Source organism: Pelodiscus sinensis, chromosome 15 (genome assembly GCF_052426305.1).
Source record: "Pelodiscus sinensis isolate ZL-2025 chromosome 15, ASM5242630v1, whole genome shotgun sequence".
Classification (NCBI taxonomy): domain Eukaryota; kingdom Metazoa; phylum Chordata; order Testudines; family Trionychidae; genus Pelodiscus; species Pelodiscus sinensis.
The window spans coordinates 8,011,517-8,039,376 of NC_143066.1; the positions used below are offsets into that span (position 1 = coordinate 8,011,517).

The following is a 27,860-nucleotide window of genomic DNA, read 5'->3' on the forward strand; positions in this document are numbered from 1 at the left end:
AGGTTAAAAAAAGAACTAGATGAATTCATGGAGGGTAGGTCCATTAATATTTATTAGCCAGGATGGGTAGGAATGGTTTGCCTAGCCTCTCTTCGTCAGGGGCTGGAAATGGATGACCGGAGAAGGATCACTTGATGATTCCCTGTTCTGTTCACTCCCTCTGAAGCATCTGGCATTGGCAACTGTTGCAGACAGGATACTGGGCTAGATGAGGGCAGGGGACTGGACTCAATGACCTCTCGAGGTCCCTTCCAGTCCTAGTATTCTATGATTCTATGGACCTTTGGTCGGGCCCAATGTGGCCACTCTTATGCTCTTATGCATTGTGTGATGGATCTTATTCAGAACCTGGGCAGCATGTCACACAAACCCAGTCTTCAAAATATGTCTGAATGACAGGCTCATCTGAGCCATGAAAATATTACAACAGCAGAGAATGTAATGGATGTTGAGTGTGTTCAGCACCTTGCAAGACTGGGTCCCTAGGTAATAAATACCCAGGATAAACCAATTCACCCAACTCCACTGACTGTTGGAGAGATGTGTTTGAAGTCAGTGAAGTTACACAAGAGAAGAATTGTGCCCTGCATGTTCAGTTGTGACTGGAGCTGGGCAGAAGGAGAACATTCGGAACTCTTGTCTCTTCACCGACAAGTCTGAAGGACTGCTTAACATAGTGAATGCTAGTGGGAAGGGGGTAGGTTTAGAAGACAAAATAAAAAAAGAACAAGTTAAAAATCACTTAGAAAAGTTAGATGCCTGCAAGTCACCAGGGCTTGATGAAATGCATCCTAGAATACTCAAGGAGCTGATAGAGGAGGTATCTGAGCCTCTAGCTATCTATCATCTTTGGAAAATCATGGGAGACAGGAGAGATTCCAGAAGACTGGAAAAGGGCAAATATAGTGCCCATCTATAAAAAGGGAAATAAGAACAACCCAGGAAACTACAGACCAGTTAGTTTAACTTCTGTGCCAGGGAAGATAATGGAGCAAGTAATTAAGGGAATCATCTGCAAACACTTGGAAGGTGGTAAGGCGATAGGGAACAGCCAGCATGGATTTATAAAGAACAAATCATGTCAAACCAATCTGATAGCTTTCTTTGATAGGATAATGAGTCTTGTGGATAAGGGAGAAGCAGTGGATGTGGTATACCTAGACTTTAGTAAGGCATTTGATATGGTCTTACATGATATTCTTATCAATAAACTAGGCAAATACAACTTAGGTGGTGCTCCTATAAGGTGGGTGCATAACTGGCTGGATAACCATACTCAGAGAGTAGTTATTAAGATATTTAAGAGTAGGTTAGATATCTATCAGGGATGGTCTAGACAGTACTGGTCCTGCAATGAGGGCAGGGACTGGACTCGATGACCTCTCATGACCTCGATGACAGAGCCTTCGAGTCCTAGTATTCTATGATTCTAACCACTGACCCATTATAGGTTTGAAAACCTGCCCGTAAAAAAGCCCATCTTGCTGCCAAATTAGCACTAATCCAGGAGTGGCCAGACAAAAAGCCAAAATAGCAATGGATACAGTGCAAAGAGCCGAGGGAAAAAATTGTCAAGCACAAAAAAAAAGCCTTTTTAAAAGCAGAGCATTGCCCTTTGAAGGTGGCCATTTTGAAGTCTGCACTCCATAACTCCAGCTCTGTCTCTTTCAGATAGAACACGCTGCCCTTTTCAGAGCCATGGGTGCAGGTGTGGAAGTTGCAATTTTTTCTTTGCAGAGCCGCATGCAGCTCGCGAGCTTTGGGTTGGCCACCACTGCACTAGTCTGACTCAGCTACCATAATGGAGTTGCTCTGTGTGTTGCAGGGGTAGATTTTCTTTGTAAAGACGACTCCCTATTCAATGCTATAACTGGAGCTCGTATTGCTCTGGGACTAATCAATCGCTGATCTGCGTATGGGACAGTCCAAGCTGATCGTCTGTAACATATTGGCATTTTCAGTAGTAGTAGAGGAATCCTCCAAGGACTCCTACCGCCACACCTGTGGTATGAGAGGAACATCCATCTGTGGAGAAAGGTATTGAACATGGCTTACATGGTGCTATACAGGACGACCCGCATTCCCCTTCTTCATTCCTTATGCATTTGAAAGACCAAGGACACTTTCATCAGGCTTTCTCCGTTCCTTTCCCAGCTCAGCCACTGGATTGGGCCAGGTCTACATTAGGCCCAGCAGCTCAACTTACGGCACACAGCTTACTGGCTTATTTTAAGCTGAGGTTGGTGGCATCCCCACAGTGGGGGGCCAATGGGAGCAAATGCTCCCATCGGCTTCCCTTACTCCTCATGAAAGGAGGAATACCAGATGCTGGCAGGGGCACCCTCTGAGTTTGATTTAGTGAGTCTTAATTAGACACCCTAAATCAAACTCCAGAAGCTCAATCACAGCAGTAGCAATCTTCCTTTTAGTGTAGACAAGGCCTCAGTGTTTGACCTTGGGCAAGCCAGCCGGGCTCTCTGTGGTCTAGTCTGCATAGCTGTAAGATGGGGACAATGCTACAGTCCTACCTCATGGGAATACTGTGGGGCTACATTCATGTTTATAAACTCCTTTGAGCCACAGAGAGAAATCTGTATAAAAGTGCCAAGTATTAAGAGTGTGAAATGCTCCACAACTCTGTGTGAATGGCTTTAGTCAATGTGCCTACATGCATTTGATAAATGGACAGGATTTCTGAACAGGATATGGCCAGTTACAGGAAAAGCTAGCAGCCAAGAGAAGGATTAATATCGACGTTTCTGGATGAGGAAAATAAAAGGCGTCATGTCTGGAGTCCTCAGTTATTAAGCACCCCCTACCTGTAGAATTAAAAACATGTTCAGTTTATAGATGCTACTGAAGATCCTTCTCACTAGCCTTTAGACTATCTTAAAAAAGCTGATTTGGGCACAATGGATTGTGTTTACTCCACTATTTCTGATATTTTTATGTACAGATCCAGGATTCAAGAAGCTCTTCAGATACACTTTACTTGATACTTGTGTAGAGAAGTGACAGAGATATTACTTTGCATACTCATTATTTGTCACCTACTACTCATATTGTGAGGATTGTCACCTAACTCCCCTATTTCTCCTCCCTAATGGAAGGGCTCCCCATCCAACCAAAAATTTGCAAGGTGTCCTGGTGTGACTGCCTTATTCACATGAGGACTGGTGACATGTTTTGTGAATATTCTTGTGGAAAAAAACCAAAGTTGCTTCTGCCCAGTTTAAATCGCACTGAAGCATGTGGTTATGGGAATGTTTCCATTGGCTTTACCTGCAAAGACCTTCTCTCTTCTTTTAACTCTTCGCAATAGTCGCTCTTGGTCCTTTACCCTAGGTGGGTGTTCAAAATTCTCACCTGAAGAAGGGAAAGATTATTTGCATGAAAGATCTATGGACACAGGAGGATTATTGTTCTTCTCTGGTATCAAGCACATACAGGGTATGTCTACACAGCAAAGTTATTTCAAGATACCAAAGGTATCCCGAAATAGCTACCCTGTGTCTTTCGAATGCATCCGCTATTTTGAAATATAGTGGAAGTGCTTTTTCACCATCCCTGTAAAACAGGGTCAGCTCAAGCCATTCCTGCGCCCCAGGCAGCAGGCGCATGACGTATGCGCCCCCCCTCCCTGGTGCACTGCGCACCTTACAGCTGCAATCGGGCACGCGGCGCCTGATGGCAGCTCTAAGGGGCGCTGCGCAACCCCCAGCCCCAGGCGCACAGCGCCTGATTGCAGCTCTAAGGGGCGCTGCGCAGCCAGGTGCATGGCGCCCCTTACAGCTGCCATCAAGTGCCTCCCATAGGTTGGTGCCCTGGGCAGCTGCCTGGCTAGCCCCCCCCCTATTTCGGCCCTGCCTGTAAACCTCATTCTACGAGGTGTAAGGAATGGCTCGAAATAGCGCTTTATTTTGAAAGTTGTTGCTGTGTAGAAAGCGCCAAATGACTAAATAAGCTATTTTGAAATAGACTCGAAATAAGCTATGCAAAGTGTGTACCTTATTTCGAGTTTTGAGTGCTGTGTAGACACACCCACATTCTCCTTTCATTAACATTCCCCAAATCCTCAACTGGGCTTTGTAAGCCCTCTTATTTGAGATGCCTTCAGAACACAGGACTGGAGGAACAAATGCAGAAGGGCCCATTTCAAAGGATCCCTTTTGAAAGACCGGAGGAGGCCTCAGGCTGAATGCAAGATAGTTTGTTTGCATTGGCCTTGTGTATCATGGCGTGTTACATACAAATACCATCAGGATTAAAGGTATTGAGAGATTATCCTGCTGAAATGTTTCTTGTATTCATGTTTCAGATTTTCAAAAGTGTTAATTATCCTAGGCATTAGAATGAGTAAAAAGAGCTTGATTTTCCTCTGATTCCGCCTGATTCTGTGATCTGATACAAAGTTTCTATGATTCCACCTGATTCTGTGATCTGATACAAAGTTCAAAGAGGCAATGGAAGTCCTTCCAATCCATTAGTTTTAGGTGAGGCCCTTGATGCTTTGTCCTCTTTGGAAGTCACTGCTATCTCGCTGGTAACATCACAATTGGTTGCTAAGCAGATGGTTATAATGTCAAAAACAGAGGAGTGTGATGTCTGGGTGAGGACTATACAGTGGGAATATGCGAATATTGAAGAAATCTGTACAAACCAACACAATTCTTGAGCTGACTACGACAGTGTTTATGGGAGGTGTTGAACATGGAAAGGGATAAAGATTGTTCTTATTCCACTGGTGAGCTATAGAACACATTTCAGTTTGAGATGGAGAGTAATGCTATGAAGCATCAAGTCGATTTGCATTGCATGCCTCACACTCTTGGATCAAAACCACTGCAACTTCTGATTTCAATGGACTAAGTCAAGAAATTCACTCACTGGACTTTCCAAAGCATCCCTCCTCAGGCTTCTGCCATGTGAGAATGGTCTCCAGCCAGCTGGGTTTGTAGAAGTCAGAGAATCCAGCCATACCACAGAGCATAACTGAGGAGAGGAGGAAGAAAAGGACATGATAAACCCACAGTTCAAACACTACAGTATCTTTATAAGATCAGCCTTTAGAAAGAAAGACACTCAAATATCCTTGACTCAGAGGATTCATAATCCTGCCATCCAGTCCTATTAGAAAGACAGCAATCTGACAACTTGTAAATTCCTTTGCCTTCAGAAGGGCACTCATACAAATAAGAGATTGGGGCAGAAGACAGATTAGGGAAATGATTAGATTAAATAGTTTAACTCCTGGCTAATGAAATATTTTTTCTAATGTCTTTTATCATTTAGTTTTAAATGTCCCAAACAGCATGTCTCCCATCACGAAAGCCAAAAAATACCCTGTACCCCAAACTCAAAATTGGATGTCAAAGACAGGCTTGTAAATCCATGGGGGAGGGGGCACCTAAACAAATTTACAGATGTGCAAAACACACTGAAGTCATTGTATGCCGTGTTTCACAGCCATATTGGCTCCGGGACCAACTTTTGTTGATGTGAGAGATTAGTGTTCCAATTTACAAAGAGTTGATGAAGAAGAGCTAAAGTTTGTCTCTCCTATCAACAGATGTTGGTACAATAAAAGCTATTCCCTTACCCACCTTGTCTCATTAAATGCATTGTCAGACAGAAGTTCCCACTGGCTTCCATCTGACAGTTTATTGAATACTATTGACTAAGGGTACGTCTAGACTTCCCTCTAAAATTGAAATAAGTTATGCAATTTGCACCATGCAAATTGTGTATCTTATTTCGATTTTATTTCAAAATAGGCTATTTCGAAATTTGGTGTGGCTACACGGCACCAAATTTTGAAAAAGCACTATTTTGAGACATCCCTTATTTTTTGTGGAATTAGGTTTAAAGGGATGCCAAAATTATTTCGAAATAGTGGACGAGTTCCTTGGACGTGGGGTAGTTATTTTGGGATACCTCTGGTATCCTGAAACAGCCTTGAAGTCTAGACATACATAAGAACATAACAACGGCCATACTGGGTCAGACCAAAGGTCCATCCAGACCAGTAGCCTGTCTACCGACAGTGGCCAATCCCAGGTGCCCCAGAGGGAGTGAACTGAACAGGTACTGATCAAGCGATCTCTCTCCTGCCATCCATCTCCACCCTCTGACAAACAGAGGCTAGGGACAGCATTCCTTACCCATCCTGGCTAATAGCCATTAATGGACTTAACCTCCATGAATTTATCTAGTTCTCTTTTAAACCCTGTTATAGTCCTAGACTTCACAACCTCCTCAGGCAAGGAGTTCCACAGATTGACTATGTGCTGTGTGAAGAAGAACTTCCCCATATTTGTGTTAAACCTGCTGCCCATTAGTTCCATTTGATGGCCCCTAGTTCTTGTATTATGGGAACAAGTACAGTAAACTTCCGATAATCCAGCACCTTTGGGACCTACGGGGTGCCGGATTTTTGGATATGCCGGAGTATCAGCAGGTACTCCGGAAGGGGGGCTGTCAGGGGTCTGGGAGGGGGGGGGGTCAGTGGGAAATGGCACGGCATGGGTCAAACCCTCCATCGTTTTGTAGAAAGGTGGGGGAAGCCCCACACAGTCGCCGGTGACAGGCCAGCTGGGGCTGCAAGCGACAGCGGTGACTTGGGGAAGCAGCAGGGCAGAGCAGCTGGGGTGCTGCTGGGTTGGTCCTGCAGTGCCACCCCTCACCTGAACGGCGCTGTGGGACCAACCCGGCAGCACCCCAGCTGCTCTGCCCCGCAGCTTCCCCAAGTCCACCGCTCATCAGTTTCAGCAGTGGCAGCTGCGCGGAGCAGAGCAGCTGGGGTGCTGCCGGGAGCTGAGCAGGGAGGTGAGAGGTGGCGCTTCAGGACCAACCTGGCAGCACCCCAGCTGCTCTGCTCTGTGCCTCTTCCCCAAGTCCACTACTGGTCAGCTTCAGCAGTGGCAGCAGCGGACTTGGGGAGGCGGTGCGGAGCAGCTCCAATTGTCCAGCTGGCTGGAGCACTTCCAGGTTCCAGTTGGTGCCAGACTATCGGGAGTGCCGGACCACTGGATGCCAGACAATTGGAGTTTTACTGTAAATAACTTTTCCTTATTCACTTTCTCCACACCACTCATGATTTTATAGACCTCTATCATACCTCCTCTTTAACCTCTCCTCATATGGGACCCGTTCCAAACTCCTTATCATTTTAGTTGCCCTTCTCTGAACCTTTTCTAATGCCAGTGTATCTTTTTTGAGATGGGGAGACCACATCTGTATGCAGTATTCAAGATGTGGGCGTACCATGGATTTATATAAGGGCAATAAGATATTCTCCTTCTTATTCTCTATCCCTTTTTTAATGATTCCTAACATCCTGTTTGCGTTTTTGTCTGCGCTGTACACTGACTGGACATCTTCAGAGAACTATCCACGATGACTCCAAGATCTCTTTCCTGATTAGTTGTAGCTAAATTAGCCTCCATCATATTGTATGTATAGTTGGGGTTATTTTTTCCAGTGTGCATTACTTTACATTTATCCACATTAAATTTCATTTGCCATTTCGTTTCCCAATCACTTAGTTTTGTGAGATCTTTTTGAAGTTCTTCACAGTCTGCTTCTGTCTTGACTAGCTTAAACAGTTTAGTATCGTCTGCAAACTTTGCCGCCTCACTGTTTACCCCTTTCTCCAGATCATTTATGAATAAGTTGAATAGGACTGGTCCTAGGACTGACCCTTGGGGGACCCCACTACTTACCCTTCTCCATTCTGAAAATTTACAATTTATTCCTACTCTTTGTTTCCTGTCTTTTAACCAGTTCTCAATCCAAGAAAGGACCTTCCCTCTTATCCCATGACAACTTAATTTATGTACGAGCCTTTGGTGAGGGAAATCTAAGTACAGGCAGTCCCCGGGTTACGTACAAGATAGGGACTGTAGGTTTGTTCTTAAGTTGAATTTGTATGTAAGTCGGAACTGGTACATATTGTAGGGGAAACTCTAGCCAAACATTTTTTTTAGTTTTGGATAGCATAGGGAAAGGTTAACTCCCCTCTAATGTTTGTTTTGCTGTCTGTTCCCCTGTTCAGAAGATTTCACATCTATTTCTGTCCCTGTGACAAACTCAGGACTAAAGGAGTAACTCATCAAATACCAAACAGCTCTGCACCATGCTTTGAGCTAATAGCTTTATTTCCACACACCACCCAGGGTTCTAGGAGGAGGGTCCTTTTTTTGCTAACACAATGAGGCCAGCACTTTGTTTGTTTTGGTGGAGTCTTTGTTTGCCCAGGGAGCCCAGCATGTATAGGGGGAGGAGGGGCGGAGAGGCTGCTTTTGTCTGCTGTTCGGCAGCCTGTTGCTCAGGGGAGGGGGCAGCCTGTTGCTGGCAGGGGGGGAGGCGTGCAGGATGCGAGGCCGCAGGGGGGGGGGAGGGGGGCAGCGGGCGTGGGGAGGCACTTTTCCTCTGCCCGGCAGCTCTGCGGGATCCCTGTCCCTGTGGCCAGCTGCTGCAGGCAGAGGCCAGTTGGAGCCGGCCGAAGAGGAGGAGGAGGTGGATTCTAGGACCCAGGTGAGCGAGCCCCGGGGACGCTGCTGCGTTCCGGGAGCCCGGCATGTATAGAGGGGAGGAGGGGCAGAGAGGCTGCTTTTGTCTGTTCGGCAGCCTGTTGCTCAGGGGAGGGGGCAGCGGGCGTGGGGAGGCACTTTTCCTCTGCCCGGCAGCTCTGTGGGACCCCAGTCGGAGCCGGCCCGAGGAGGAGGAGGATCCTAGGACCCAGGTGAGCGAGCCCCGGGAATGCTGCTGCGCATGTGCAGGAGTTGCCTCACCCCGTTCGTATCTAGGGATCCGACGTAAGTCGGATCCACGTAAGTAGGGGACTGCCTGTACACTATATCTACTGGATCCCTCTTGTCCACATGTATGTTGACCCATTCAAAGAACTCCAATAGATTAGTAAGACATGATTTCCCTTTACAGAAACGATGTTGACTTTTGCCCAACAAATTATGTTCTTTTATGTGTCTGACAATTTTATTCTTTACTATAGTTTCAACTAATTTTCTTGGTACTGACCTTAGACTTACCGGTCTGTAATTGCTGGGATTGCCTATAGAGCCCTTTTAAAATATTGGCGTTACATTAGCTATTTTAAATCAGAAACAGATAAAAAGGATAGGTTACAAACCATAGTTAATAGTGCCACAATTTCACATTTGAGTTCTTTCAGAACTCTTGGGTGAATGCCATCCGGTCCCGGTGACTTGTTACTGTTAAATTTATCAATTAATTCCAAAACCTCCTCTAATGACACTTCAGTCTGTGACAAGTCCTCAGATTTGTCACCTACAAAGGACGGGCCAGGTTTGGGAAACTCTCTAACATCCTCAGCCGTGAAGACTGAAGCAAAGAATTCATTTAGTTTCCCCACAATGACTTTATCATCTTTAAGTGCTCCTTTTGTATCTCGATTGTCCAGAGGCCCCACTGGTTGTTTAGCAGGCTTCCTGCTTCTGATGTACTTAAAAAACATTTTTATTATTACTTTTTCAGTTTTTGGCTAGCTGTTCTTCAAACTCCTTTTTGGCTTTTCTTATTACATTTTTACACTTAATTTGGCAGTGTTTATGCTCCTTTCTATTTACCTCACTAGGATTTGACTTCCACTTTTTAAAAGATGCCTTTTTATCTCTCACTGCTTCTTTTACATGGTTGTTAAGCCATGGTGGCTCTTTTTTAGTTCTACTTTTTTTTTTTAATTTGGGGTACACATTTAAGTTGGGCCTCTATTATGGTGTCTTTGAAAAGTGTCCATGCAGCTTGCAGGGATTTTACTTTAGTCACTGTACCTTTTAATTTCTGTTTAACTAACCTCCTCATTTTTGCATAGTTCCCCTCTTTTAAATTAAATGACACAGTGTTGGGCTGCTGAGGTGTTCTTCCCACCACAGGAATGTTAAATGTTATTATATTATGGTCACTGTTTCCAAGCAGTCCTGTTATAGTTACCTCTTGAACCAGATCCTGTGCGCCACTCGAGAATTGCTGCTGCCCTAGTGGGATCCTGTACTGCTGCTCCAAGAAGCAGTCATTTAAGGTATCAAGAAAGTTTGTCTCTGCATCTTGTCCTGAGGTGATGTGTACTCAGTCAATATGGGAATAGTTGAAATCCCCCACTATTATTGAGTTCTTTATTTTGATAGCCTCTCTAATCTCCCTTAGCATTTCATAGTCACTGTTACTGTCCTGGTCAGGTGGTCGATAACAGATCCCTACTGTTATATTCTTATTAGAAGAGCAGGGAATTACTATCCATAGCGATTCTATTGAACATGTTGATTCATTTAAGATTTTTACTTCATTTGATTCTAAATTTTCTTTCACATATAGTGCCACTCCCCCACCTGCATGACCTATACCTTAGATGCATAAATCCCAGAGTTGAAATTGCTGCCCTTCAGTTTATAGTCACTGCATATAACAGAAGGACATAAGCTTATTCTACTTCTGCATGTCATCTAGTTATGATAAGGGAAGAAATGCAGACGGTAACATACTAGCTAAATAACCATTCATGACACTTTATATGGAGTATGGTTCACTTCTTTAGCATAACTAATATTTTCTGTAACCTTAGATTAATGTTTCATCACTGCTGGGATAAAAAACAGGTTTATCATCATATGTCAGAATCTGCTCTGCTGTTGCTTCATTATGATTAGGTTACATACTATTTTCCATAAAGAGGTCTCGAGAGGGAAACTGGAACCCATTGCTTTCGATCATCAGGTTTATTTTCATCATGCTAGCACAGAAAATATTCTTGTAATATTGGGATCTCTGGAACAGACGATCTGAGCATCCTTTCTGGGTACAGAAGAAAACCAGGTTATTGTATTGTATTTTAATACATTCATTGTTAAAAAGAATCACATTGGAGTAGGGAGGCTGAGATCAGATAGATCTGATTTTGGATTTAAACACTGCAAGATAATTTAGCCTGGGCATCTTTACTAATGCAAAGGGGACAGAAAGGGCACACTTTTCTACACCCTGGAATGATCTGGCCATTGGAAGTACAGAGTGAGCATCAGTCCATCAGCACAAGAGAGATGATACTCTCAACCAGCATGTTGTCATGGCTATCTGTAGCCAGACGTGAACCCCCATTTTAACATCCATCTTTGTCTGCTTGAAAGCATGCAGGGCACATAAGAGCAGAAAACAGCATGATCTTTGAAAACCTTGGAGCAGGAGGTTCAGATATACTGGCTCAGTGACCATGGACAACTGTAAGCAGAGATAAGAGGGTGGTCAAACTAAGAGGCTGCACAAAAGTGTCCTTGACTTAACCCATTTTGATACGAACACACAGCAGTCCACGGGGGGAGGAATCTCCCGCCCAACAAGAACATCCGGCACTCCTAATTTAGCTATCTTCATCTCTTACAAGTGTAAATTAACTTGAAACTTGTTTGTAAGAACTGGCGCCACAAAACGGACCAGTACAATTTGGCATCTTAAGATAAGAAAGAGAATATTGGCCCCCAGGGGTATAAAGATGAGTCCAGCAGCACACCTATTTTGTGTGTCAATCTACCACCTATCTGCTGGTCGGGTTTGGTGTTTGACCTCCCGAGGTTCCAGAGGGGACGCCCACCTCGTATTCATCTTTCTGACACGCTGGAGTCGAGAGGCACAGAAGGGGGTAAAAATTGTACCTGGATGTGGTCCTTTGTTTAAGTATATATATACATAGTGTTAGAGCTCTTTAAAGATTAAGCTGTCACTTGGTACCATTATTTCTATTTTCTATCTTTACCTTTTCCTGTAATCATTTTTAAGACCTATATATATATATTTGCTAGCATTTAAGAAATAGAGCAATAGCCATTGTAACCATATGATGTATAAGCTTCTTTAATAAACCTGTAACTGTTTAAGCTTTAACCTGACTCCTTCAGTTGCTGTAATAGAACCAAGCACAATTTAAAAGAACTTCAGCCGGTCATAAAGGGACAGACATAGGGAGAGCTTGGGCGTTTGGATCTGTGTTACTCCCAAGTGACAAGATCCGTTGGGGCACCTTTTCAGCCTTTCCTAGGCTGCCCACTGCGAAGGAACCCCTGTGTTCTAGCAGCTAAAATCTAAGGGGTAATAAGCCCTTCCTATATAACGGGGCATCTGTTGGCCTGCTGGCCACCCTCTGCAATGGGACCCCGGTCCTAGCAGTAAAGACACGGACGTTAACCCTTTTCTCGGAAACATACACACACACACTGCCCTGACTGTCGGCTGACACTATCACTTATAATTATACCAAGACATGCATCAGTTGCCCTGAGCCTAATTACAGTTGTTTTAAATATTGTTATACTTGAGCAACCAAGAGCTTGTCTCCACTGAGGAATGGATTGATGCTGCAGGGATTGATTTAGAGGGTCTAGTGAAGACCCACCAAATCAACCGCTAATCACTTTTCTGTCGACTCTGGTACTCCACTGGAACAAGGTTAGAAGAGGGACTCAACAGAAAGTTTCTTTTGTCAACCCAGCACAGTGTGGGCCCCACAGTAAGTAGAATTAAGCTGTGTTGACTTGAGTTACATTGGTAATGTAACTCTAATTGCACAGCTTAGGCCAAGTCTACACTAAAAGGGAAAGTCAAATCAAGATACGTGACTCCAACTACGTTAATTACGTAGCTGGAGTCAATGTACCTTGTTTCGAGTCTCCCTGCCATCCCCACAATGGGAGGGCTATGGGAGCAAACACTCCCATTGTTTTTCCTTACTCCTCACAGAAGTAGGAGTACCGGCCATCTATGGGGACCCCCTCTGAGTTTGATTGAGCGACTTTTAACTAGACTCACTAAACCGAACTCCGGAAGATCGATCACAGCAGTGTCAATCTTCCATTTAGTGAAAACATGAACTGAGATCAGCCTGTCCCCGTAGTGTCGACCTACCCCAAGTCTTAAAAACTGAGGTGCTGAATGAATTATGGCTGTAATGGCAGTGGGGGCTGCCCTGACCATCAGTAGCTGCTCCACAAAGCCTGAGAAGAATATCCCCACCATGCAAATCCCCAGCACCAAGCCAAGATGCTTGAAGTAGACAGTAAGGAGTAAAATTGCCTAATAATGGGAAGCTGAACTGTGAAGGCCAGGGGAAAACATCAGATTAAAACATACAGGTGCATTCCCTGGTGCCTTATGCAGCACTCCAGAATTTAGGGCAGCTGTGTTTGAAGGGCAACATCAGGCTACACACATTTGGTAGAATCTCATCCCTCTCTGCCACATGTTAAGTATCTTCTTGTCCGACATGATCCACTAAAATGATGAGCTGCCTCCCAGACCAATCAGAGTAGAGGCTGAGATGGGCAGCATGTGATCCCCCTGTTTGTCCCCAGACACACACAAATGAGTAACTGAAGCAGGTTGCCCTCATCATCCAAGTCTAACCCCACCATGAGTCTGTATTCCCCACTCATCTTCCTTCACCACTCCTGTGCTGTACCAGACGAGCCTCACTCAGGGTCCTCCTCTCTCTTGCCTCCATCCAAATTCTTCCACTTTAATAACGCTGGAATGAAAACGATATGGCAGTATCCACCCCAGAACTAAACCAATGTACTCTCCTATAGCCTTTCCATACTGGTTCTCCCTCCTTTCCCTCTTAGCTCTTTCCAAAGTCCATCAGAGCTTCTTTCCTACAGAAACAGATGTTGAATTTTCTGCTTGTTGCTGAAGTCCAATGTAGCAATTGGCCATCTTAGTATATCTAGAAACCCTATCAATAAACTGTGTAGGACAATGTCTTCTGAACAAGTTTGACCTGTTACCTCCACATATCCAATATTTCACTCATAGCTATATCTTGTATGTCCATTACCATCCTGCTTTCTCCCCTCCTTCCCTATTTCTCTCTGGAGTCATTGCTCCTAACTGTCTGTCCCCGCCATCTTGTACATCCAGGTCAGCCCCTTTACTTCCCATTGCCACTTCTGTTGCAATTCTAACTAATAGGAGAGCAAAGCCACAATCAACAAACACTTCAAGTCCACTCTGCCACATCCCCATGTTGTATCATGTATATTTCTCCTGTGATGGCTGCTAACCCTAATCTGGGCACTTACCGCATCTGCAAACAAAAAGTAGAAAAGCTGATGTGACAGGCAATAATCTGAGCATCCAGACATTGTCATGATTTTCCTACAGGCCTTGGTGACAATGCAGGAACTGCCATTATCTTTCCTGTTGAATAAGCAGGACAACAGTCACGAATAGTTTAAGTGTCTGAAGACAAGACTCCGGTAACTAAATGTACAGGTGTATTCTCTTCTCAGGGTGTATGTGGAAGAGTGAAACTCCCACACATCACTTAGAACATAAGAATGGCCATACTGAGTCAGATCAACAGTCCATCTAGTCCAGTATCCTGTCTTCCAACAGTGGCCAATGCCAGATGCTCCAGGAAGAGGGAACACAATAAGTAATCATCATGTGATCCCTCTCCTGCATGTATTTTATGAATGTGAATGCAGGTTAAAGAGTAGGGAAGGAGTGTCCCAGAGACTAGAAATGGTCAAAGATTATCTGTTGATAAGGAATAAAACTCACCAAGTTCCAAGCAAATATGCAAAGCATTTATCACTCATTTCCTCTGTAAAGCAATTGATGTTGTCAAATGTAGAGTATGCAAAAGAAGAGTCTGTTTGGTTCCACAAATGAGGAAGAATCCAAAAATGTAGTTCTAGGGTTGGTTGAAATTCTGAAAGCCAATCAAAGCAGAAAGTCCATAAATAATGAAGTGGCAGCAAGAGCGACACAGCACTTTCCTAGTTATTCAACCTTTCTGCCTTCTGGCCTGCATTAACAATAGCAGAACATATGGTTAATAGCGTACTATGGAGGGTTTTCCCCGTGGCATGGGGGATCAGATACACTCCATATGCATCCCTTGAAAGATCTATGCTTCAGATGAGCCATTTCCTGTGAGATACTATACCACAGAATTATGCACTCTCTTGATGTCCAAATCGCTGGGTACAAGGTTAATCCATCAAGTCAGTCATGACCGGACACAATGACAGGAATGTATTTGGAATGATTTTGAACTATTACTTTGGGGGATGCAATAAATCAAGTCTAGAAAAGTCTTCTGGTTTTTAACAAGCGTTAAAAGGCTATGCACCTGACAGTTTGGAGATGACACAGCTAGACAAGCCATGAAACAGGCAGTGGATTTAGCATGAGTGACTTTGAAGAAAACATTATCAGAACCTCAGTGAATTTTCCAGGGCCACACAATAAACCAGTGCAAACCGTTCCCTTTCTAGCGATTAAATACCCTCCTTCCCCACGTATCTACTGGGATACAATACACAGGAGATGCCGCTCTGTCTCTGATAAGTGCCCTGTTCCTATGCAGAAGATATACCATGTGCTTTATAAGGCAAAACAGATGGGGGACACATTTCAGTATAAACACTTGCGGCATTACATTAAGTGCCCTTTTGCACCATCCCATTGGAATTGATGCCACTTCAATTTTACCTTTGAAATACTCTGGGTCGCTGTGCCCAAAAGAAAGAGCTGCTTTTTCAGTCAGAGAAGACAACTTCTTCACCAGCCTTTTGACTTGGGCCTGCTGAGACAGTAATTCACGTTCTGAGGGCCATTTCTCCAGGGCTCCTTTCAAATGAACTGCAGAAAGACAATGAGGTGTAGTGAATGATCACAGCCTTTAGGAGCTTGTGTATGTACATTAGTAACCTGATTGGACTTGTGACAACTTCCCCAGTTGGTCAGCAGATACTTTGCCAAGCTGTATTATCACACTGTGTGTGAACTCTTCCTCTCTGTTGAATAGTCACTAAGATCCAGGAACCTATCGCTGCTACCTTGGGAGAAGATGGGAGAAAATAAAGCAGGGCCCTCGGATACCCTGGGGTGAAAAGCATGATGTTATTTGGCAGGTGTCAGCAGGTGGCACTGTTGCACATAGTCTTGCATGGGTTGTGTGTATGTGCGAGCAACTGTTCAGTCTGGGGAGGACAAGCTGTGTTAGTCTTTGATAATGCAAGATTCTGTGTGGGGGCAGGTGTTTTTGGAGAGGGAGTTGAGGGAAAGTTTGCTTTCCAACATATGCTCTGTTTAGAATCAACTGTTGCTCCTTGGAAACCAACCATTGGGAGTTAGTCTTAGATTCCTGGAAGGAGGGATTGCTCTGCATGCTGTTTGACCATCTCTGTCCCAGGACTCACTATAGCAGGTAAGTAAAACAAATCACACTTAGACTATATCCAGGCTCCATGCCACTTGTTTTTACTCCACTGTGAAAAGCCCAGACATCCCCTACCATATGATGGAGGAAGGTTACTAATGCCAGAGCAGGACACTGGTGATTAAAGATAGAGGCTATGCTGGCTGCTCAGACAGAGGGAGAAGGACCAACTGTGAACGCTCTTAACATGTTCAAGGATTCCTTGCTGCCAGAAGCTTTTAATCTGCCTCAGAGATAGGGCAGCCCAGACTCACACTTGGTCCTTCGGTGGGAGCAGTATCCAGGGTCAGAAAAGACATGGTAATATAGGGGGTATTTGAGGGAATGAGATAAGGCCCCACTTCCACGCCACCCCCTCTGCTGAGGCCCCACCCTCACACTCTCTCTTCCCGCCCCTGCTCCAGTCCCCCACCCAGGCCCCCACCTGCCCGCCAATCGCTGCTCTCCACTCTCCTTGAAGTGTCCCCGGAACAAGGCCATGTGCGGCCTGCACAGCGGGCCCTGTCTCACACGGGCCCTGAGGTGCCCAGGGGACCATGCTTCCTGCTCCCCCCTCCGTCCCACGGACAAACAGGCAAGGGAAGTGTCTGGCCACACTGGTATCCCATGGGCAGGAGAGGCAGGGCTGGCTTTATGAAGTGCGAGGCCCAATTTGAACCGTTTTGGTGGCCCCTCCCCCCCGGATTTTTTGTTGAGGGAAAAAAAAACCCCACAACAAACCACAACCACACACAAATATCACATCAAGTAGATCTGATCAAAATGTATATCTGAACATTTAAAAAAAAATGCCATCCTTTATTATGCAAAATTTTACACAAAAATAAATCAGTTGCCTTAAGTTGGGCTTGTTTAGTTTGGAAAAGACGATTAAGGGGGGACATGATAGCAGTTTTCAAATATCTAAAAGGGTGTCACAAGGAGGAAGGAGAAAATTTGTTCTTCTTGGTTTCTGAGGACAGGACAAGGAGTAATGGGCTTAAAGTGCAGCAAGGGAGGTTTAGATTGGACATTAGGGAAAAATTCCTAACTGTCAGGGTGGTCAAATATTGGAATAAATTGCCAAGGGAGGTGGTGGAATCTCCCTCTCTGGAGATATTTAAGAACAGGTTAGATAGACATCTGTTAGGGATGGTGTAGACGGAGCTTGGTCCTGCCTTGAGGGCGGGGGGCTGGACTCGATGACCTCTCGAGGTCCCTTCCAGTCCTATGATTCTATGATTCTAAGTGTAGGTCAAATATTTTCAATTGCAAACTATCCAATTTTTCAATAAAGTTTAAAGTTTGATTTTTAAAAAGTTACCAGAGAGCATTGCAGTTTTCTGTTCTATTGATTTACTTTTTAAATAGCAAAAATGAAGTCTTTGTTAAGAAAGTTCAGTTCTGTGGTCAAATTCCAGTCCTTAGTGATTTCAGCATCAATGATTTCACTAGGTAATATGGTACCTCACCACCATTGCCTCCTTTGCACTGCACTTCAACACATATTGCCTGCATGTTGAGTCCAAGGTCAGTCTACACAAGATTTTATCAAAGATTTTTGCTCAAGCGATCACTGAGACAAGACAAGGACTCTCAATTGATTCTAGTCAGCTCTGCCTTTAAACACTGGATGTAAAGTATCAGATATAATTGAGGACTCCCAAATAGACTCTACACCACCAGAAATAAAACCTGTTTCCATCTTCTGTGACTTTCAATTAGATGTGACTCACTATCCTCTGCTTAGTGTTCAAGTTATGGTAGACCCTAAGCCAGGTCATATTAAGTTCAGGTCTTTTAATCATACAATATGGATTACAACATTTCATTCTCCCAATCCAAGTCTTAAGTGAATTTCAACCCAAAAGAGCCAAAATTGATCACCTTGAGTCAGCAAGTGTGTCTACTGATCTCTGTGGCAAAGTAAGTTGTCTATATAAATAAGGTTTGCTCGTGAAGCCTTTTCCTATAGTTGATTAACAGATGGCAGTAGATAGCTCATTCAGACCACTGGCTGATAATAGTTAGTCACCCTGACCAGTCATTAATCAGAGTCATGGACTCACCCTACTCTCCATTGTCTCTATGATTCTCTGATGACCTGCGACAAAAAAGGAGGGTGGAAAGGGAAACTGAAGGGAGAGACCTCTCTAAATTCACCAGTCAAAGAGCAGTATTGCCAACCCCAAAATCACAAGGAACACCTACACAAAGTTATGAGAATGGTCTACAAATCATAAGATTTTAAAAAAATAAAACGTTGGATTTTTATTGGCCTTTTGTTTCTTGAGTATTTAGGGTTTATGTTTTAAAGCTTTCCTCCTTATCTGTAAGGCCCAGAAGAATAGAGAACTTTTTTTTAAATGAAAGCTGAGATTCCTACATAATCAATTGACGCCAGACCTTTAGAAAAACACCAAATGTTTTGAAACTCATGGTAAAACAATGGAAGAATTCTTGTGAGCCCATGCTTTGCCCACAGTATAAATAAAAAAAAAACACACACAATATCTTCCCCACTAAACATCCTAATGAGATACTGCAAATGGTGAACTGAATTCAACAGCTCCTGATATGAACAGGTATCAACCTAGTTTTTCATATTTGAGATGGGTTACCAGGAATCATACATGACAATATGAAATCTTTGCACTCTCAAGTCAGCCTATTCACAAAGCACCTATAATTGTGATCCATGCATTTATTGGATAGTGAAAGAGAAAGGAGGGGAATTTGTGTAGATAAATGTTCAAATTAAAAAAAAAAAGTCTGAAGGAATTAGAACTGGGAGCCTACATCTCATGTTCAGAATTGACTAGGACACTTATGACCAGATTTTCAAAGGTGTGGAAAGATCAGATAGATATATTTGAAGATCCGAGTTGGCAACTGTCTCTTTAGGAGCTTAATTACCTTTGAAAATCTGAGCTTAGATTTCCAGGTCCAATTTTCAAATATGACTTTAGTCACTCAAGTGCTTTTGAAAATTTTAACTGGGGGCCTAAAGGCAGGAGATATGGTATTCCTTTTAAAAACTTGTGACATATATTTTTAACTAAATTTTATATTATTTTTTTCCCAAGGGCAACTAACCCCTCCGGCCCCCTCACTATGCCACTGCCCCCCCTCCTGCAGATCTATCATCTTATGCATTTGCAAGATCTGTGAGAGCCGTCCCATGAATCTGCAGTTAGTGTCTGTGGCGCCTGCTTTTGAGTGGTGTCTCAATGCTGCCACTTTCACCTCCAAAGACGGGGCTTCCCAAAGCAGGCCCTTGTTGCAGACTCCCAAGGCATCCACAGGTCTAGTCTCCTTTCAATGGGCCCACTTCCCAGGGCTCATTGATCTTGGATCTGGCTTCCATCCCCTCTCTAGCCCCCATCAGAACTACTGTGCCCTCCTGGCTTAGGAAAGGAATAAACAGGAGGATTGGAAATTAACCCGCCCAGTCTCACATCCCCTAGGCAGGGAATGAGCCATCTACATTAGGCCCCAGCTGGAGTATCATGTCCAGTTCTGGGCGCCACATTTCAGGAAATGTGGAGAAACTGGAGAAAGTCCAGAGAAAATCGACACAAATGATGAAAGGTCCAGAGAACATGAGATATGAGGCAAGGCTGAAGAAATTGGCCTTTTTTACCTTGGAAAAGAGAAGACCGAAAAGGGACAGGAGAGCAGCTTTCAAGTATCTAAAATAATATCATAAGGAGGAGGAAGAAAAATTGTTCTGCTTCGCCTCTGAGGTTAGGATGAGAAGCAATGGGCTTAAATTGCAGATATTTAAGACCAGGTTAGACAGACACCTGTCAGGGATGAGCTAGGGCTACTCAACTTTGGAAGCCCCAGGGGCCACACTGATACTTACAGAACATGCTGAGGGCCTCAACTTACGTGTGGTTGCATATGCAAGCAAATATATACAAATAGCTTCTCTCACACTGACAGGCATGAATGCAAAGATGAAGGCAAGACTACACAACACACAGGCCCCATTTAAGTCAGTTCTGCTGATATTAATAAAATGCAGTGTTTACCCGATTTCTACCCATGTGACAGCACTTTTCATGAGCAATGACAGTCCAAGAATTTAACTACTAAAACACATATGAACAGAAGATCATTACACTGACTACATTTGTTTTGGCTCCCACTCGCCAGCCACGTGCTGATCCCCACATAAACCCAAACTGCAGCGTGGGGCGCAAACAAACTGGCTGTGGGCAGCATACCATGTTAGTAATAAATATTTTATAAACCTTTACCTTTTCTCTCTGCTGCCATGTCTCCTCTCCTTGCTCCATCATCTCCCCTGGTGGCTGCTGCCCCCCAACTCCTCACCGTCCTCTGCTGTCCTGACTCCTGCCCTTCTCACTGCCCTCAGCCCTCCTGAGACCTGCCCCCCTCCGCCAGCCCTTCTCTCCCCCCTGTGCCCACTCCTCCAGTAGCCTCACACTAATCAGGTGAGTTATCCCTCTTCTAACACCTCCCTCTACACACCTGCCCTGCCTCTCTCCTCTGATGCTGGTCCCTCCCCTGCAGGTGTCTGCCCTTCTGCTTCATGCCCGGAATCCCCTAGCACCTGCACCTTCCCTTAGCCCTGCATCCTCCTGGTGCTTCCCCCTTCCTTCACTTCCCGTGCCCCCTCTGCCCTCTTTTTCCCTGATGCCCACCCCCTCACCACCCTCTGCCCCATTCCCCTCCTCCCCCTGTGCCCTCACACGTCTTGCTCCATCCCCACCTTTCTCATGCCCACCCCTTCTTTCAAGCCTTCTCCCACCACCTTCCCCTTTAGCCCCCAATGCCCTTCCCCTCTCCTCTCCCCATATCACCTTATCCAGGCCCTGAGGTACCAGCTCAAGGGTGAGGGTGATCGTGCTGGCCATCTCCTCCAGCTCGTCCTCGTGCTCTTGTTCCACCTGGCCAGGAAGCCCCGGGTGAGTGACGATAGGTGTCTCTAGCCCCGAGTCGACAGCTAGGGGTGGCAAAGGGCCTGCACCCTCCTCCCCAAGATGCGGTGGAGCTCGTCGGAACAGGGGCAGGAATGGGGTCCTGCCCCGGAGCGAGAGCTGCACTCCCTGACCCTGCCGGAGCTCTTTGACCTTGCTCCTGACTTGCTCAAGGCTCCGGGGGTGGTGTCCTCTCGTGGCCAGGGCCTCGACCATCCAGCCATAGATGTTGGTATTTCGACGTCTGGAGTGGAGATCCTGCAGGGTCTCCTCCTCCCCCCAGACATCTAGGAGGGCCAGGATCTCCACCCCAGACCACGATGGGACATGCCTTTTGGTGCTCTTGGCAGGCTCCTGGGAGCCCCGTGCATGCTCCCTATGAAGGCCACTGGGCTCTCGGGGGGGGGGGGGGGGGGGGGGCAGATTGAGGCTGGGCCATAACTCTGCAGCAGTGTGGCAGTCAGAGCCATGCAGTAAGTGCAGCTCCCAGGGCCAGCTTCCTGCCACAGGGCTTGTCCTGGGTGCTTGCAGCTTTAAGAACTGGCAGGAGACAGGAACTACAGAGTTTTTATTAGTTTGGACAGTGGCCACCAGGCATAGGCGTGCACAGCACATTTCAGTAGGGTGTGCACTCGGGGAATTTTTTTTTAAAGGCGAACATTTATTGAATACTCAGTCATAAAGGACATTATTTTTTATTCATCAATCAAACTAAAGAAACTAAAACTGAACTAAACTTAATTTTTTTTAAATTAACAACTAAACTTTACTTTAAAAATACAAACTTAAAAAATGAGACACAAAATAGCAAATTTTTGCTGCAGTGATAACCAGGCGTATACAAAGATTCACTCAATTTTCATGATCTTTATCTTTAACCAGATAATGAGCTAACCCAAACTGACTAAAACAGATTAAGGTTTCTTCATCTTCCTGTCCTAGAGAATGAGACGTTGCACACCAGGTGTTATGGACTTAAATTCCTCAATCACATCATTGTAATAAACTGACAAAGCCAATTCTTGTTCAATGTACAAAATCATGAGTGAGTTGAGGCGCTGTTGGGACATTGTACTTCTTTGTTTGTTTTTTACATATACTAGTTTCGAAAAGGCTCTTTCACATGAACAGCTTGTAACAGGTAAGACTACAAAGCATTGAATAGATTTGTAAAAGGCCTGGAACATGGAAGACCGATCCGATTCCTTTAGCTAATCAAGCCACTCTCTGGGGCCGTGTCCAGACTCAGGGGTTTTTTCGGGAAAAGTAGCCTTTTCCCGAAAAAACTTCCCCTGCGTCCAGACTCAAGCCGCGTTCTTTCGAAATTATTTCGAAAGAACGCGGCTTTTCTTTCGATGGCGGTAAACCTCGTTTCACGAGGAAGAACGCCTTCCTTCGAAAGTTCCTCTTTCGAAGGAAGGCGTTCTTCAATGTAAAGAGGCCGTCTTCGAAAGAGAGCATCCAGACTCGCTGGGTGCTCTCTTTCGAAAAAGCGGATTTTTCTTTCGAAAGATCCGCGTGCAGTCTAGACGCGATCTTTCGAAAGATGCTCTTTCGAAAGATGCTTTCGAAAGAGCATCTTTCGAAAGAAGCCTGCAGTCTAGACATAGCCTGGTGGTGTTCGTAGTGCTACCTTTAGGAACAGATCCGTCGTAACCCTGAAGCAATCCGACTTCAGCTTCCAACTCATCCAAGGATGCTTTAAATTTGTTGGCAATAATTCTCATATTGTCCCTGCCAATGTCTAAGCTCAGTAGTTTTCCCATTGCAGTCACAATTTTACAAGTCTCCTGTTCAAATTGCTGGTCAATGCCGGTAATCAATGAGTCTAGGAGTGGGTAAAATGAAGTTATTCTCTCCTGCTCCTCTTTTGTATCTAAGTGATGCTGGGACTCAAATGTGTCATCAATACGAGTGGACGTTTTTCTCTTCTTAACTAGGGGAATTGACATATCATTCTCTACACACATTTTCACACTGTCATTGAAAATAGATTGAAAATATTCTGGGCTACTTCTCAATGCAGCCAAAGAGTTATACAAGTTTTTCACCTCTGTCATTGTAGTAAGTTGAGATCTGGAGCTTGAAGAGCCTTACTCACTTTTACCACCATCTGGAGACTAGGGTGCATCATGTGAAGGGCAAAGATGAACTTGAATGAATTTAGTTCATGGATAAGGCCCCGGTTTTTATTTTAGTGTCAGAAAGGTGAGTTGTTTCGATAATCTCTTGTAAAGCTTGTAAAATGGAGTAGTTTTGTTTTACAGCAGCCACTACTTCTGCTCTGTATGCCCATCTTGTGTTTGATATTGACTTCAAAGTCTTCAACTGGGATCCTACTTCTTGTGAAATCTTCTCCATTACTGCATGTCGCACAGGACTCCCCTCCATAAAGGCATAAAGAGTCTGAATAACACCAAAAAAATCAAAGACAGCTCTGTTTTGTTTACTTGAAGTGCATGCATCTATTAGGATGAGGTTCAACCAATGAGCATAGCAGTGTACATAGAGTATTTCACTGTTTCTTTCTTTACATTTCATTTGAACTTCCGAACAGTAGATGCGCCCGTCAATCTCACTGATGACCCGTCAATTTTAAGAATGCCAAGGACGTCATTTAACGGGTCAAAAATAGACTGAGAATCAACTGTTGTTAGTCTCTGAACAGACACAAAATGTCCAACTGGACTATGTTTTTCATTGTCAAAATACCGCACCACAATGGACATCTGTTCATGGTGTCCACAGTAAGTAGATCGCTGGCAATTATTGAGACCATTTCTCCATTTAGTGAAGACACAATCTTTTGTTGCACAACGTTGTGCAAGGCCACGGTTAAATCATTTTGAATGCAATTACTCAGATAGGAAGCATTTCGAGGAGATTATTGCACATGCTTTGCCATTATGGGATCATATTTTTGGAGCACATTGACAAGATTTAGAAATAAACCTTTCTCAAAACTGTCAGCTTTTTCATTGTGACCCCTGAATGGTCTCCTACCTTTCGCCAAACACAGAACAATGTCAATCAGTCGCTCCATTACACTTTGGTTATAGCACCGTTCTTCTTGTTCAGACAGATAAGCCTGCTTGCCCTCATCCAACAATACATCAATAGGTTTCCCTTCATTAAAACTTGACCATGAAGAACAGCTCAACACATGAGATTTTGACAGTTGGTGGTTTTTAAAACGTTCGTTAGCCCTATGCCAGTTTCTGAATCCCTTATCAATAAATGCTGGATCAGTGTGACCTTTGTTTGCTGCATCATTAGAGGAGAAGAAACGACAGTAAAAGCAAAATTCTGTATCCTTTGATGGGCTATATTCTAACCACCTATACTTTTCATACCAATCGGACTGAAAACTTCTTTGTTTATTCCCTATTTTACTTCTAGGAAACATGCTCAATCTAGGCTGATAAGGACCTCTAGATAATCGAGACTGGCGTTCTAATCTATTTTTTGGAATATCACAGACCAGGTCATCAGATGGAATGTTTGATGGCTTTGAATAGGAACTACACTGACCTGAACTAAGAGACAAAGTCTGTTTCTGTTGGTCATTACTCAGTTTATTGCACGCACTGGAACTGGTGGTGGCATTATCTTCATGTAAGTTCTTAACCGGGAGTCTGAGATATTTGTACTACTATCAGCACATTCATTATAATTCAGTTTGTCTCCTCCTTTTCTGATCTTAACAATGAACTGATCCATATTTTAAAATTAAAAGAGGGTATCATACGACTGAATTAAAACGTAAAGCCACGGGCTTGTTATGCTATTTCAGTAGAGTACACGTGACAAAGATTACAAACACTGTAGACACTGCACTGGGCACGCCTGACATGGCCACTTATATAGGTCAAAGAATTTTCTAGAATAGTAGTTGGAGGGGGAGGGGAGGACCAAGGAAATGCGGTGCCGCAGTAGTGGGGACGCATGCTGCGAGTGAACGTGGGTTTCCTATACATTTCTACAGCATCTATATTACGCAATTCGGCGCTTATTGCATACTACAACAATCTATACTTTAAAACTAAAAGAGCATATCATGCGATTAAATTAAAACGCAAAGCCACTTTTTTTTTGAGACATTAGGGTGTGCCTGGGCACACCTGGCACACCCCGTCCACACGCCTACGCCACCAGGGCACCTGTGTTATTTCCTGGAGGCCTCTTTTTTCGACAGAACTCTTTCTTCCACATCCACACACACCTTTTTCTGAAAAAACTTTTTCAGAAAAGGCATTCTTCCTTGTAGAAAGAGGTTTACCGCTGTTAGAAAACCCCCTCCATTCTTTTGACTTTTTGTCGAAAGAACGCAATAGCAGTGTGGACACAAGTATTGTTTATCAGGAATAACAGCCGTTATTGTGGAAAAACGTTGCAGTGTAGACATACCCTAATTTTCATTAGATTCATTCTATAGGCTTCTAGTTGGGGTCATCTTATGGTCTGAGACCTCCTACTGAGACACCATGGACCTCCTGATGAGACACTATGGTACTTTTCCACTAATGCGATCAACCAGTGGTTCTGTACATCAGAGCATAGTACCACTGACGGATGGCACTCTCTGGTATGTTTTGCCTTCCTGTGAACCTCTGCTCTTCATCTCATGCTCTGCAGACAGAGTGTAAGTGTCAGTTCACGTACAGCCCTGAGTGGAGTTCAGAGATGACATAAGACTGGCTCGTCATCAGAAAAACATTGTTAGTTATTTATCATTCTGTTAGGAGGATAAACGCTGTCATAGTAACAATCCACAAGACCCTTCCCCCCGATACACACATACCCAACCCCTCCAAAATATTCATCCTGCCAACAGCACTGCAGCTATTTCACATGTTACTGGTTGAAAACAGATTAAAGCAAACAAACATGAAATCAGCAAGTGCAACATTGGTGTGCGTCTACACAGCCAAGTTATTTCAGAATAACAGCCATTATTCCAAAATAACTATGCAAGCAACTACACAGCAATTCTGTTATTTCAAAATAATTTTGAAATAATGGGCGGCTTATTCCGACTTCTGTAAATCTCATTCTACGAAGAATAATGCCTCTTCCGAGAAAGCTATTTCGAAACAAGGCATGTGTAGATGCTCCACTTCTGCTATTTCGAAATAGCCCCTCACCAGGGCCATTCTAAGTTATTCCTCCTGGGGCTCTAAATCGAGATAGCATGTCTACATTAGGGAAGCCTGCCTTGGACTAATTTTGAGGCTTCCCTGCAGCGTAGACATGCTATTTCAAAATAAACTATTTCGGAATAACTATCCTGGAATATCTTATTCCAAAATAACTGTGCACTGTAGAAATGCAAATACTATGGCTGGTTTGCTGTTGAGCTCTGTCCATGCCCAAATTATAAAACAGATTCAGATCTCACACCTGGATAACTCTATTGACTTCTGTAGAATTAATCCTGATTTATGCTAGTATGAAAGCAAAATCTGACTCAAAGTATGGACCAAAATCCTAGTCTCACTTGCAGAAGACGGTTGGCACATTCCTACAGGCACACTGCAGAGACGTAGTCAGACAGGTTAGCCGCCTACCTGAAAATTCCTCCTGCATATTGGCAGCCTGGAGTAAGCCAGCATAGATGGCTCTACAACTTCTCCAGACTCATCCTTCCTAACAATGGGCAAGTGGGTGTTAGCCAGAGTATTATGGGCTCTGAGACCCAGCCACCAGCAATGGCAGGTCATGGGGAGGCATTGCAGCTGGATACAATACAGAGTACTAACAAAGCAGCTCCAATCCGCCTTAGCCCTAGAATCTGGGAAGCACATAGATCATGTTCATCCACCTTTGGCTCATCTCTGTGGGTCTTGCCAAATAAATACAATATTGAGCATCATCGAGTGGATGAAATATTCTTTCTTCTGCATATTTCACTCTATGTCCCCCGCAAACAACAAAAACATTCTATGCGTTGCTTTTTAAAAATGACCCTCTGTGCTTCTCTGATGATATCAGCTTGATGCAAAAGGGCATCTAGAGCACTTCTGCTTTTTTTTAATTTGAGAAACTAGCCATTCCAAATAATTTAAACAGGTGTAAATGTATAAACAGAGAGACCTTTCATGGTGCTATTAGGAACTAAGGTTCGTTAATAAGAACAGTTATTTTAAACAGGAGAGTTTCATATCCGGCTACTATGACATTTTAAAAAACAATTGAGTTACAGTACCTTGCAAAATATGAAATCCAAACACTCCGTCTAAATTGATGTCCCTTTGTTTATTTTCCAGGAAGACAGTTGCATTTTCAAGAGCAGAAATGATAATGCTCCTTGAATCAGCCTCACTTTTTGACAGATTGGACTTTAAGAGAAAGATCAGCAGCAAAAAGACAGGGAACGACATTTCTGCTTTGCTAGTTTGCTTGGAGAAAATTGTGCAACTCAGAGCTGTCAGGTGTTCACAGCTGTTCCTGTGTTGGGCGACTGGCATTTTTCCCTCCCTCAGATTAACTATTTAAGTGTGCTGTGGTATCAGTGTACAGATGCGGGGCCAGTTTAAGCAGTCACTCTGGAGCACATCTCGGGTTCCTTTTAATGTACTTGGAAATATTTTCCAATGGGTCAAAATCTGGACTTGTTTTAACTCAGGGCAAATTCTTATTGCTTGAAACCCACAAAAAGGATGAAGGCTTTGTCCTTGCGC

At 44.1% G+C, this 27,860-nt stretch overlaps 1 protein-coding gene and 1 pseudogene across 1 annotated transcript; both read right to left on the reverse strand.

Moving 5' to 3' along the window:
- Positions 1-35: 35 nt before the first annotated feature.
- C15H16orf89 (chromosome 15 C16orf89 homolog) lies at positions 36-27,860 on the reverse strand. Its single transcript, XM_006124570.5, has 8 exons — positions 27,386-27,860; positions 15,523-15,672; positions 14,587-14,737; positions 14,103-14,220; positions 10,695-10,830; positions 4,888-4,992; positions 3,283-3,366; positions 36-2,025 (listed from the first exon to the last, which is right to left on the reverse strand). The coding sequence occupies exons 1-8, from the start codon at positions 27,645-27,647 to the stop codon at positions 1,958-1,960; spliced, it is 1,074 nt and encodes a 357-aa protein (XP_006124632.3). The 5' UTR covers positions 27,648-27,860; the 3' UTR covers positions 36-1,957.
- Positions 15,802-23,659, reverse strand: LOC149523540 (uncharacterized; annotated as a pseudogene).